This window comes from Juglans microcarpa x Juglans regia, chromosome 2D, assembly GCF_004785595.1.
Source record: "Juglans microcarpa x Juglans regia isolate MS1-56 chromosome 2D, Jm3101_v1.0, whole genome shotgun sequence".
In the NCBI taxonomy this organism is placed as follows: Eukaryota; Viridiplantae; Streptophyta; class Magnoliopsida; order Fagales; family Juglandaceae; genus Juglans; species Juglans microcarpa x Juglans regia.
Window position 1 is genome coordinate 16,826,847 of NC_054596.1, and position 12,984 is coordinate 16,839,830.

Genomic DNA, 12,984 nt, shown 5'->3' on the forward strand with positions numbered 1-12,984 from the left:
ATTAAATGGTTTAACGGAGAAGGCAATTTAATTACACGTTTGCTGGGGAGAAATGCTTTGACAGTGACTGAGCGTGTAATCGAGTTGGAGGAGACACCAACGTGTAATCTGCCGTGTCTTAACACAATTTTATCAATGAACAAGTTGTTTTTAAAAAAAAGTTTTTCCAAGTTTCAAAAAACATAAAAAAGTAAAATGATAAAATTATTGGGTGCTGCTACTCCAGTAGATCTTTCCCCTCAAACTTATGAATAGAACAATTGCATTTTTTTTTTAAATATTTTTAAAAAATAAAGAAAATATATTTCATTACTTTCTTAACTATTAAAAAATAAATAAAACACCCATTTAAAAGAATAAATTTATGAGATCCTGTTTGAATACAAGAAGTATTTCATCTTATTATTATAAATTTTTTAAATTTTTACACAAAATATAATAAATAATTTAATTTTTTCAAATCTCAAAATAATAATGATATTACAAAGTAATATTTTAACAATATTTTATTTAACTTATAACTTTAAGTTCAACTCATTTCATCTCAACCCATCGTCAACCAACACCTAAATATCATTTTTCAAAATTATTTATAGCGATTCAAAAAGAATAAATATAGATAAAAGTTACTATTAGAAACATCTATTTTGTACACATGATATGGCATCATCTAAACCACACATCTCTTTAAATGAGTATTGGGAACAATCAATTAGAAGTAGTTATACAGTGAGTATAAAATATACATTACTATAATAACTTCTCTCTGACATTATTCATTCAAAAATATGAATACGTGTAACTCACGTGCTACCCATCGCCAAATCCACCCACCCGCATCCCTCTAGTGTCTACCTGCCTATGTCCACACATGCCTTACCTATCTTGACGCTTTTTTAAGATGAACCGACTTGTTTGGATATAATAACCGTTTATCACATTTTATTATTTTAATTTATTTTAATTTTTTACATAAAATATAATAAATAATAATTATTTTTTAAATTTTAAAATAATAATATTATTAAAAAATAATATTTTAATAATATTTTATTCAACTCTTTCATTCTAACTCATTTTATCTCAACTTACTAGTTAAACATTCTATTAAAAAAAAACTTATTATTCAAACGGTACTTAAGTAGCAGTGAATTGGTTTGAAATTATGATATTTTATTAGATTTTGAAAAATTAGAGAGGGAATGTTGAATAAAAAAATTATAAAGTTAAAAAATTATTTGAATATAATTTTTAAATATAACTTTTGTTTTGAAATTTTAGAAAATTATATTATTTTTTGTGTTTTTTTTAAAAGTTTAGGAAAGTGGTATTGAGTTTTGTATTTGGATAATGATTATATAATAATTAGATGAAAATTTTAAAAATTTAAAGTTGAAAAGAATTTTATATTTAAATAATATTTAAAAATGAAAATTTAAAAATATCTAAAAATACAATGCCTAGAGTCGATGTACTTGGATCTTTGCATTTCGATCAGTTGTGGTGTAGGATATCTTCTTCAACCGTGATAACTCATCCATAACTTGTGCAATCCCATCTTTTTCTTTTTTCTTAAGAATAAGGAAAGGTAGGACGACCAACGTAACAATCTTCTTTGGACGTGCCCATAAGAATCTCTTCTCCTTGTGAAATGTCCAGTTTAAGTCATAACTATTGTTCTAAGGGCGAGTCTATCACAACAACACCTCCAAAATATTCAATTGGTTCAAAGTCTATCCCATAGTCCTAAAGTTAAACTTTATTATTACAAGTAGTTTCAACTTATGTTCTGCTGGTATCAATTAGGCTATCACCTTTATGCTTGTACCTATTTTTTTTTTCTTTAATCCCATATTCTCCTTCCTATGTGTCTGTGTTCTTTTTTTTAAACTATTTAGCTCTTAAATATGAATACTTTAAGCCCATTGCAGGAGTCTCCAACCACCACCTGCTGTATGTTGGATTATTAATAAATATCTTGTCTATAAGGCTCGCCAAGTATTTATGAGCGTGGGAGGTTGGGCTGTCGAATATTGATTGTGATGTGGGATAGGTTTTGAAACTTGAAGGTTCATTCCTTAGCTCAGAAGGCAAGAATGTGAGATTCATGTAGATTATAGATTAGGATGCTCTAAATCTTCTTCTTTTTTATTACTTATAAATAACATAATTAAATATAATCATTTAGACTATAGGCCTAGATATAATAATTAAACTTTTCCTGTTTCTTTTCATTTTAACTGGTTTGATTATATAAAATCAAATTATTTTATTTTATCTTATTTTATATAATTATTATAATTTTTTTAAACTTTTATATGAAATATAATAAATAATTTAATTTTTTTAAATTTTAAAATAAAAATAATATTATAATAATATTTTATTTAACTTTTAATAAAATATCTTATCTAATTTTATTTGAAGTGAATAATCAAACGAGGCATTACTTTTCAAATATTATAGTTACCCACAGTCTTAAACCTCAAAAGCACTGCAAAAGTCATTGATTTTACTTCTTACATGCTCTAGAATCGTATACCTACAATTGATGTGACCAGGCCGATTTAATGCTTTAATGAGATCTCCTGATTATGAGATAAAGTACAAGTTTTCAAATTAAATTGCTAACCACTGATCCGCTCTAAATGTTTAAGATTTCTTCAACCCTTCACTACATGTCAATCCATTGGCCAACCAGAGGGGATTTTAAACAAAATAAGATAAAAGTGAAGGACAATTAACATAGTTTTATGTTAGACAATGTTAAAGGTATAAGGAGATTTTATAAAAATAAATTTAAATTAATATAATTTTATATGATATATTAAATTTATTTTATAATAAAAATAATTTTACAATATGACATAGCACATCAATTTTTAAATTTATTTTTATAAAATCACTTCATATTTAACACATTTCATTTTATATTACGGTGGCCAATTTTATTACTTATCTTGATAGTGCTAGTGAGGAACACCAATATTTTCAATTTATGGTCTTTTTTTAATAATGTTATATATAGTTTTAGAGTGTATAAATTTTGTACATTTTATTTGAAAAAAATGTATTGCCTATTATTAAAAAAATAATTTTTTATATAAATTTCATATTTATCATTCTTTTTAAAGAAAATATACAGAATTTATACGTCCTAAAAGTGCAAATATTATTTGCCTTTTTTGAATTCAGACTTTTAGGCTGTGTAACGATATGATAACCTAAAAAGCCGATTTTCATATCTTCCATAATATATATTAATATATATATATATATATATATATATTATTTATAGAAAAGCAGAATCTGACTATTTTGAGGGGGCGACTGGCATTAGGGCCATTACGAAACCACAAGATATAATTAAGTTGTATTTAGATGTTAAATTGAGTTGAGTTGAATTAAAATGATAAAATATATTAGAATATTATTTTTTAATATTATTATTATTTTGAGATTTGAAAAAATTGAACTGTTTATTATATTTTGTGTTAAAATTTAAAAAAGGTTGTAATGATGAGATGAGATGAGTTGATAATCCAATTGAAACAAGTTTCTTTCTAATGCATTTTTTCTTCTAAGCAGGCAAATCATCAATCAATAAAAGGAAAACAAGATATATGAGGAGGGGGTGGGGTTTCCAACAAATATCCCATTACAACAATTACAGTGCAAAAGTGAAGAAAAAAGAAAAAAAAAATGGGTCTTAAGACCAAATATTTGGTCCTCCCATCCATGTCTTACAAAGAGGGCGTCGTCCTAAAAGACGATTTTTACAATTAACATAGCTACGCAAATTGTGGAGCCACCGCTGAAGGCAGTGGAAGCTGAATGTGCACTGCGGTTTATTGTCTTGAGATATTTCTTTGAGAGACTTATATTCCCTTCCTCAATATCATTAGTTTGGAAAAACGGAAACATAGTAGGAAAACCAGCATCAGATGGACTGGACTGCAGTAGACCAACTTTCTTCACGTGCGTCTATGGTGGCGCATGAAGACCACGCATCGGTGATTGTGAGATGAAGTGGGGAATCTACTGGTGCAGTACGTGTACCTGACAGATTCATCAAGGCATAGCGGCGCCTTAAGGCCACGCGTGGAACCAACCGTGCGTGAGGGTCACGTGCTGAGAATTTCACTGTTGTTCCACTTCATTCTGGTAGATCAGCGACTGAAAGAGTTGCGTGGTGGGGCATGTGTCAACAGGCAGTCACTGAAGTGTGGTAAATCTAACCAAAATCAAACCCATGGAAAGGAGAGGAAAAAAAATACTACTATAAAAGTATATACACAGAATGATATTATAAAAGGAACAGAGAGGAGGGTGGTAAACCGAGTTTTTTTTTCTAGAAAGGAGGAGCTTTTCTAGATGGTCGCGTCTTTTCTTCTTTGTAATGCATTATCCCACTCTTTCGGATGTGAAAAGAATGCACCATTCAAATGGGTGAAACGTGGGCGGGCTCATTATAAAAGAAAAAGAAACGTGGGAATGCCAAGGGGAGCAATTTAGAATCTACAATTTATTTATTTATTTTTTGAGCATTTTTTACTCATATCTTACACAACTTGATTACTCTCAACCATAAAATATTATTCGTAAATTTTAATACAAGAATAATAGGTACATGGCAATACAAGGGAACTATAACAAAGAGTAACACCAGTAGTAACCTTTTTTTTTTTTAACAAATTTACAATTTTTTAATTTGAACATTTTTTACTTATAAGTGTTCGTGTATATTTAACTCAAGAGTAATGGTACACTTATAATTATTTTATATATTATTTATAATAAAATTTATTATATTTCAACCCAACCATAGCTTTAAGATGTTCAAATCAATTTTCATTTTTTTTCCTATATAAGGTAGTGGTGGACCTTACTTTTACTGCTTATTGCTCCTTTTGAGGCCCAAAAATGTGCGAAGAAAAGAATAGGGAATTGAATTTGATGTTGATGAGGCATGTTCTAGAGGACAATAATATGGAGGAGGACTACCACATCCACAAAAAAAATTATACAAAAATAATATTACAAATTGATATGATTTCATCTGATCCGTTAGATCTACTTCTTAATAAAAGTAACTTTACAATCTGACGAATCGCATCAAACTATGTCAGTTTGTAAGATTATTTTTGTTTAATCACTTTGTGGCTAAATTATTTCTAATATGGAGTGGTCCAAAAAGGTTCAACTTAAGACATTTCATTAACGACACGCGGCTAAAACATGAAACCCACGTAGATAAAGCATACATAACCATTATTGCAATTTGCACGCTTGTTCGATGTTCATATTTAAGGCTGGCCTCAAATGTTACCAACTGAGATGCCGTCTTAAACACACCTGTCATGTCAGCAATTTATAATTTTAAAAAATACTATATATATATATATATATATATATATATAACCACTCACGACCCTACTTGTTGAAGAAAAATGACATGACTATCACTTGTATTTTAAATTTGAAGTGAAATAAAAATTTTACAAGTAGTAATGCAAAGAAGTACATGTCATTTCAAAATAGCAGAGAAAACAATATTAAGTAACACTGCACAAATGAATGGACTTTTTTTTTTTCCATGGTGAATGGTATTGCTGTTACATTTTTCATTGCAAATGGATATATTAAAGACAGAATATGTGCTGGATGGAACATATATTATCATGCTACATACAATGTTACCCACCTTATGGGACTAAATTCCACTCTTTTTAATTGCAGGTGGCCACGACAATCTCCTCTGAGTAGTGCCATCAACCTGATTAAAATCAGATACCTCACTGTTTTCATCTTCTGCTTCTTGTCGCCCAATTTCTTGTCTCCTTAGGCTTCTAGTAGCTAAGTCATCAAAGCTTGGTTCATTTCTCCAAGGTGGTGGAGTCACACAGTCAGAGTCCCCGGGCACTCTTTGGGAGGCATCCCTGGCTGGTGTTGCAGGCAAAGAGGAATTGCCTGGACCCACTCTCAGATGTTCTAGTGTTGCAAATGATTCTCTCATGGCAGACATGGCCTCAAAAAATCGGGTGCATGATGCTAAAGCAACCGGAATTGGCCGAAGCATTTCCTGCATCAGTAGAAGAAGATGACTATCACATTTTACACCAAATCTACCCTTCAAGAATATTTGTCATTGGTGCAGTTATCAGAACGCTTGGGAACAAATCGATCTGACCCAATAAACTACAACATAATTTAAGTTTGGTATTATGAGATCTTTAGGATTTCAGGAAACAGATACAATATTATTATTGATTAGAACATCTTATGCCTCGAGTTCATAGTGGATATTACATATAAAAAAAAATGTAACTTGTCAAAAAGTTCATAGTTGACTTTGGAGAAAAAGGAATGAAAGAAAAATCTTGATTTCTCAACAATCTGTTGCCTCCACTAACCTTTAATATTTTGACCGAACTAAATTGTAATTGAGTAAAATATACATCATGCGTTCAAAAGCTAACATGCATGCGGTTTTACTAGAGCCAAATAATCCCGTGCTATCTCATATTTCATCTAAACAAAACTCATGTTAGGTGAATTTCAGTCTATACATCATGGGCATTTAATTCAAAAGAAAAATGTGAACATAATAACCATGGAATGCGGTCCAGAGCTAAGAATAGAACAAAAAATCTGCCATATTATGCACTCTGAACTTGTTTAGAAACAAATTAAATGCCGTTATAAGCTTACCCCCCATACTGAAGGAGGCTCCTTAAAGTTCTGACTCCATTGAAAATCTGCAACTGATGTTGTCAAGGCACTGTAATCGCTAGCAGCCTTCATCAGTAATTCGGAGAATTGTTTCTGCAGAAGCCCATGAGAAAGATGCCCTAAGCATTAGAAATACAGTCTATTTCACATGACAGAAAAAATACTAAAACTGTTCAATAGCCTTCTAAGTATTGGATAATCTCCAGTTTTGACCACACTGGAGTTAAAACTGGACTTACAGTATTGAATCTACACTATAATTTGAGCCACTCTTTTTTATGCATAGAAATCCTATGTAGAAATTGGTACAGCATTAGTAGATTCAACTCATGCTACTAATAGAACAGCAAGGATGAAGAAAGAACTCTTCAATCTCTCATCCCTTCTCTTCAAATTGTGGGAGCCGTAGGATTCGTAGAATCTATCCTATCTAATTCTTTTCCTCATAATTGAGTGTTTTGAGAGTGCAGAGAGTTTACTGCAGGTAACGGGGCCGCCATCATGCATAAGGCACTAATCAAGCCAGAAATTTATGCTGTCATTCTAGAAATACATGCTATTATTCTCATTAGATAAGTCCCCACCTCAGGGAAGGTATTAGGTGATAAAAGTCACCATTTTGTATTCTAACATTGGCAGTCCAACTACATGCCTTGCACCTGTGCCTAATTCTCTTTTACCAAAAGCTGTTAGTATGTAAACCAGACTAGTCACAAGATGGTAAGTGAATGAGGAATAGAATGGGTCAAAAAATGGGTTGAGAGAGAGAGAGTGTAATGACCCGGCCCAATAATTCTAAGGTCGAGATATTAATAATTTTTATTGGGCCTAAATTATATTTAATGGGCCATATTGGATAAGCCCACGAGTAATAAATTATTGAGGTTAATTAAGAGTTTTAATTAGACTCAATAACTAGGTTAAATCTCATTTATTATTTATTGAACGAGTTAGATTCCTTTAAGAATTTAAAGATCGACATTTAGAAATTTATTTTAATTTAAAATATCACTGATTGAAGTCCCCTACGTAGTCTTCATCATTGTCAATCTTATATTGAATGAACTACTAGATCATGTTTTTAAATTCAAATTTTCTTCTTAAACGATCATGACTGAGTCGAACTTGAACTCGTTGGCATCCTTTTCCAATAGGGATACAACTCTACAAGTCATTTTCACGTTAAAACTCTTTAACCGAGTCAAACTCAAATTGGTTGTCACCATCTCCCAAATCTCTCTATAAATATCTCTTTTCCACGTGTTATTTGGAAAAAAACAATAAACCTCCTAGTCCAGCACCATGATAGATTTTGCGTCGGAAATTTTAGGAAGTAATACTGCAAGGTAAGTAGTTTGATCATAAATTAGAATTAACATACGTTAGTTAGTTATATATATTATTATTAAAGCCAATTCCTTCGAAGCCAGTGTTTATGCGTCACTCATGTCATGATATTTGCAAGCACGTCATTCATCATATTTCATTCCATATATTATAGTTATGTATGTATTATGCATTTCACGTTGCATAAAACACGTAAGCTTTCATAAGATCAAGTGTAAGATAAACTCTGAACAGTTAATCAGATGGTCATTCAGATGCATGGTACCAATGCAGTTTCAAGATGGGCATGCAAGCCATGGACTCAAGCGTGGTCCACCGCAATACGCTAGAGTACTACACAATCGGCTTCCTTTGTTGCAGCAGGGGAAGTTAGCGCACAACCTTGCAGACATGGTTAAGTGTGTTGGCCAGCTAGATAAGTCATATCAGTCAGTTAATTCAGATAAATCAGCTATGCATAGCATAAGAATCAGTAAGTTCTTAACATGAAATATTTTATGAAAAATCTTATGTTAAGTATGTTTACGTTATAATGAGTTTCTTACTGAGTCATCGACTCATTTTAGTTTATTTTTATGTTTTTTAACCACCCCAAGTTAGAATAATTATGACGATAGAATCGCATGACGAGACTTAGTCCAGGGAGGCGTGACAGTGACCTAGATTATGTACAAAGATTTTAAGTTATGATTTTTGTGGTACGGGCTTTGAGAAATTTTAATAAATGCTTTCGTGCACTCTCTTTTATGATCTCAATATTTTAATTCAAAATGACTCTATTTATTATAAAGAATATTTGTACCTGACACTTCCTTTATAATAAAAGAAAATATTTTTAAGTCAAGGTTCAATAGTAGCACTCCAGTTCCCGAGAATTTTTAAAAGTGACTGTATTATTAACCGTGGGGACAGGGTGTTACAGAGAGAGAGAGATGAAATTCCTTAGACCAACCTGATATTCTGCTTCCACTGGGATGCAATCTAGTGAGTATGGCTGTTGAAGACGAGCTATGATGCGATCCTGCCAATATTTAAGATTGAAACATGAAATGACAGGTTCAATGAACCCATATGTTTAACGTGGCACATATATGGTATGCTGAGGAAATTTAAATAATTTCTTGTGCCCACTATAATTCAACCAGAAAAACATAAGCATTTTCTTGAAAATTCAGCCAGCGCTTTCATTGGCAGCAATGCTGAGATATTCTATTTCAGGTTGCAAGAGAAATGATTTTCAGGAAAAAATTTAACTTGCAATATCATTTCTCAAACTATGGTCCTCACTGCAATTTCATTATCTTGGCTATAGTCATTTAGTACAAATAATCCCAAGGATAGATGCTCATATTTTTTTGAATAGGTAGGATAGATGCCTCGTATAGGCCTTATAAGAATTATTCTTGAAGCAACCCAAAAATATTTCTGGGTTATTGTCAGCATAGCAGCTGCTGTTTGTTCATGGAAGTTGAACACATCGTGTAGTAGTTTAAATGGTCAACGACAGGTCAATTTTACTCTAAGTCATTGATATCATCACGAGATAGGGATGAAATCATTGATCTAGTCTGTAGCAATTGAATGCACAACAGTTAGTCCTCAATCCCATGCCCGCCCATGGAAAGAAGGAAAGGGAAAGAGGAATAATTGCAGAGAATTGTAGTAGTCACCACTTTTAATGAAACCAAAAGCTAGTTAACCAAATAAATCAGCCCTGAAATTAACCAACTTATTACAAAAACATATTTAAGAGAAAGAATGCAAATAGATGCACAGTTTCATTTTTGTGTGCACATGCACAAGCATTTGCATGCTTGGCTCATAGTCTGCATATGCATTCACATGTATAGAAGATTGGACATGAAGATTTTCAACGAGAAACAAAAGGAGCTGAAGATTTTCAACGAGAAACAGAAGGAGCTGAAGATTTTCAATGAGAAACACAAGGAGGTTTGGCATGAAGAATATACATCATTTCAGCTTATACATATCAAGAAGATAATGATGAAAAAATTGAAAGCAAAAAAATTACCTTATTCTGTATGACATCTTTCAGTATAGTGGTAATCCTTGCCAAAGTCTCAATCTTCTTTTCCATCTCGCTCACATGCGTCAAATGTGCCACATTTTTATCATCCTAAAAATTTGCAAACCAAGCTAATTACACAAGTTTTGCATGCAAATTGTGGTTGCGATATTTGAAAATGAAACCCAAAACGAGGGGAAGTTACACTTTAGCCCCCCAAACTGCTATTCATTTTGCAATATGACCACCAAACTGTTGAAGTAATCATTTTGCCCCCAAAATTACTATTATCTTGAAAATTGCCCCCTCCTTTAAGATCCAACTGTCAAGATTGTACCACTTTACCTATTTTTCGTCCATATAACAACTAGATTTTAATGGGGGTAAATTGCAATGTATATTTTGATCTAGGGGCAAAGTGAAAACTTTGATAATTTGGTGATAGTTTGAGGAGGTAAAGTATAGCCTACCCCCAAAACTATATATTGTAACTTCATTTCCTTATGCTACAGAAGTAACCTTCACGCACAAAATAAATTGAAACGGGTAATAATTGAGACCAGGATAACTCACCTTTCGACCTTGAAGTTCCACCTGCAGATCTGCTATTCTTCTCTGTACAGTGGTAAGATCTCTTAAGACCCTTATCAAGTCATCACCCTTCTCACCAGTTGTAGTGGATAAGTTCTGGAGTTCTTCCTACCCAAAAGAAAAAAATGGCAAGCTCAATCACAATTCCAACGCTTCAACATTGTTATTTACCAAATGATGAGTGTTACTTTGTAACATGTAAATATTGGAAAAAGAGGCATCTTTTTTAAGCATCTACAATTATTTTATTAAAACTGGCCCCCCAAAAGTATTTAATTCAATTTGCCCCTGCTAAGCTTCAATTCTAGATTCGTCCCTGCATACATACTCATATAGATCCGTGAACATAATATCCCCATCTTCTCTTCATCCCCATTAAACACATGGAGTGTAACAGTGATAAAATCATTAATATTAGGAACTACCTACGAGAATCCTTTGCCTTGTCCACTTAAGAATTTTGAGTACCAAGTTGCTGTTTTGTACTTGAAGACAATAAAAGAACGAGCAACAAAATAAAAAGCCTTCAATGCCTTAGCGGTTGTAGACCACCACCGGTCACTCCAGATCACTCAAAACCTCACCAAAACCACAGCATGTAGACCTTACCACCGAAGAAAAAATATAATATAGCATATTAGTTTATAATTTGAATTTCATATATGGGCAATGAATAATGTATTGGATACAAAATAAACAATCTTCTGTCTTCGATCTAAGCCCTAAATAAATAACCAAATCGCTTCATTACTAATTTGCATTTCAAAGAACTTGCTGCCACAACTTACACCACGCTACTTGCTTCCACACTAGCGATCAATTTGTAACTTGGTTTTTCACGCTGAGATTCAAAATGAAAGAGAATACAAAATTGAGGGTACAATGCAAATCGAATTATCGCACATAGAAGCAAAATGGGTCGAGATCAGAATTACGAAAAGCGAGACTAAATGCAAAATTGGACGTACATTACACGGGTATATACAAACAGAGATAAGGTGGGTGGGGGTTTTCTACCTGTGTAGGAGGAGGGGAGACAGAGAAACCGAGATCGGCAGCGATGGAGAGAGCATCGGACATGCCTCCGATGCGCCTGAGAGGCTTCTTTCCAACCCAGGTGGTGTCAGTCCCCATCGACATTTTCCTGGACAACCGAACGCGGCCTGACCAAGAACGGCAAGAAGTGAAGAGAAAATTGAAAATTGGGACAGCAATTTACTTTGAAATCATTCAACCGAAAGTAATCATATAAAATTGATTCATTCGTGTCATTGATGAGATATGTTATTAAGTTTGAAAAATTCTATCCGTAAGAGAATACATCATTTTTTTTTTTTTTTAAGTGTAGAACTCGACCCGACTCGCCCGAAAACACGGTTTGATCTAGTTTGCAGGTCGGGTTATTCGTCAAAACGATCCAACTATTTATTTTATTTCACACAATTCTCCTTCATCTTATTCATCGTATTCTTCTTCTTTTCTGCATAGCCCTAAAACCAACCCCCACCAATTAGGAGCAAAGTCCCAACACCGCAAGCAATCAAGACAACCAAGAGTCTAAGATTACCTTCCGCCGATTACTTTTGAAGCTTGAGGATGTAAAATCGAGCGTAAAGATTGGCGAATGCAGCCGTGCAAATCGAGGGGTATGCGGTGCAGTCAGAGATGCCGTTGGAGGGTTTGATCAGGTACTAGGCCTAAAGGGTGGAGAGGCTACTGGTGCAGGAGGCGCAAGGGGAGCTATTCTTAAGGGACTGGTTGCAGGCTTGTAGCTGGTGATCCAATTGGTTTGGAAGCCTTGGAGGTAACGGAACTGGATGAGTTGGAGGCCCTGGCGGATGTATTGGCACTCGGTGGCAGGGTCCACTTTAGGGCGGTTGGAGTTTTGGATGAGCCGTTGGAGGACGTCGAAGTTGAGAGGGCACGAATCAGAATTGTTTTGTTGGGAAAGGGTCGGGGAGGGTAGGACTAAAGCCAAAGCCATGGCCATAATGAAGAAACGGAAGAGGATCATGGGTTTTACCTTTTTAGACTTAGATATTGGTTATGGAGGTTTTGCTTTTGAGTGGGTTGGAGTTCAAGTGTGATACTTTCCGAGTGGGTTGGAGTTGAAAATGATTAGTTTGATAGTCACGAATGGTTGCTTCAGACTTTGAGAAGAAATGAGTTGACCCGACTCAGGTAGGGTCGGGTCGGGTTGGTTTGTATTATCTTGGGAAGTGGGCCGGGTCAGGCCGGGCCCAAACATAACTCGAGTTGCTTGGATTGCTGGCTTATTTTTTATATGA

The 12,984-nt window shown here is 33.6% G+C and overlaps 1 protein-coding gene across 1 annotated transcript; it reads right to left on the minus strand.

Annotated features, from left to right (window-relative positions):
• Positions 1-5,513: 5,513 nt before the first annotated feature.
• Positions 5,514-12,021, minus strand: LOC121248606 (AUGMIN subunit 2-like). Its single transcript, XM_041147119.1, has 6 exons — positions 11,714-12,021; positions 10,679-10,804; positions 10,112-10,216; positions 9,032-9,100; positions 6,712-6,825; positions 5,514-6,082 (listed from the first exon to the last, which is right to left on the minus strand). The coding sequence occupies exons 1-6, from the start codon at positions 11,834-11,836 to the stop codon at positions 5,714-5,716; spliced, it is 906 nt and encodes a 301-aa protein (XP_041003053.1). The 5' UTR covers positions 11,837-12,021; the 3' UTR covers positions 5,514-5,713.
• Positions 12,022-12,984: the final 963 nt, after the last annotated feature.

Bases quoted from the DNA above. Each gene is read 5' to 3' on its own strand.
- LOC121248606 (XM_041147119.1), bottom strand. From the start codon at position 11,836: ATGTCGATGGGGACTGACACCACCTGGGTTGGAAAGAAGCCTCTCAGG. The intron at 10,217-10,678 runs GTGAGTTATCCT...GCAAATTTTTAG, and splicing joins TGGAACTTCAAGGTCGAAAG to GATGATAAAAATGTGGCACA. The intron at 6,083-6,711 runs GTAAGCTTATAA...CTACTGATGCAG, and splicing joins AGCCTCCTTCAGTATGGGGG to GAAATGCTTCGGCCAATTCC.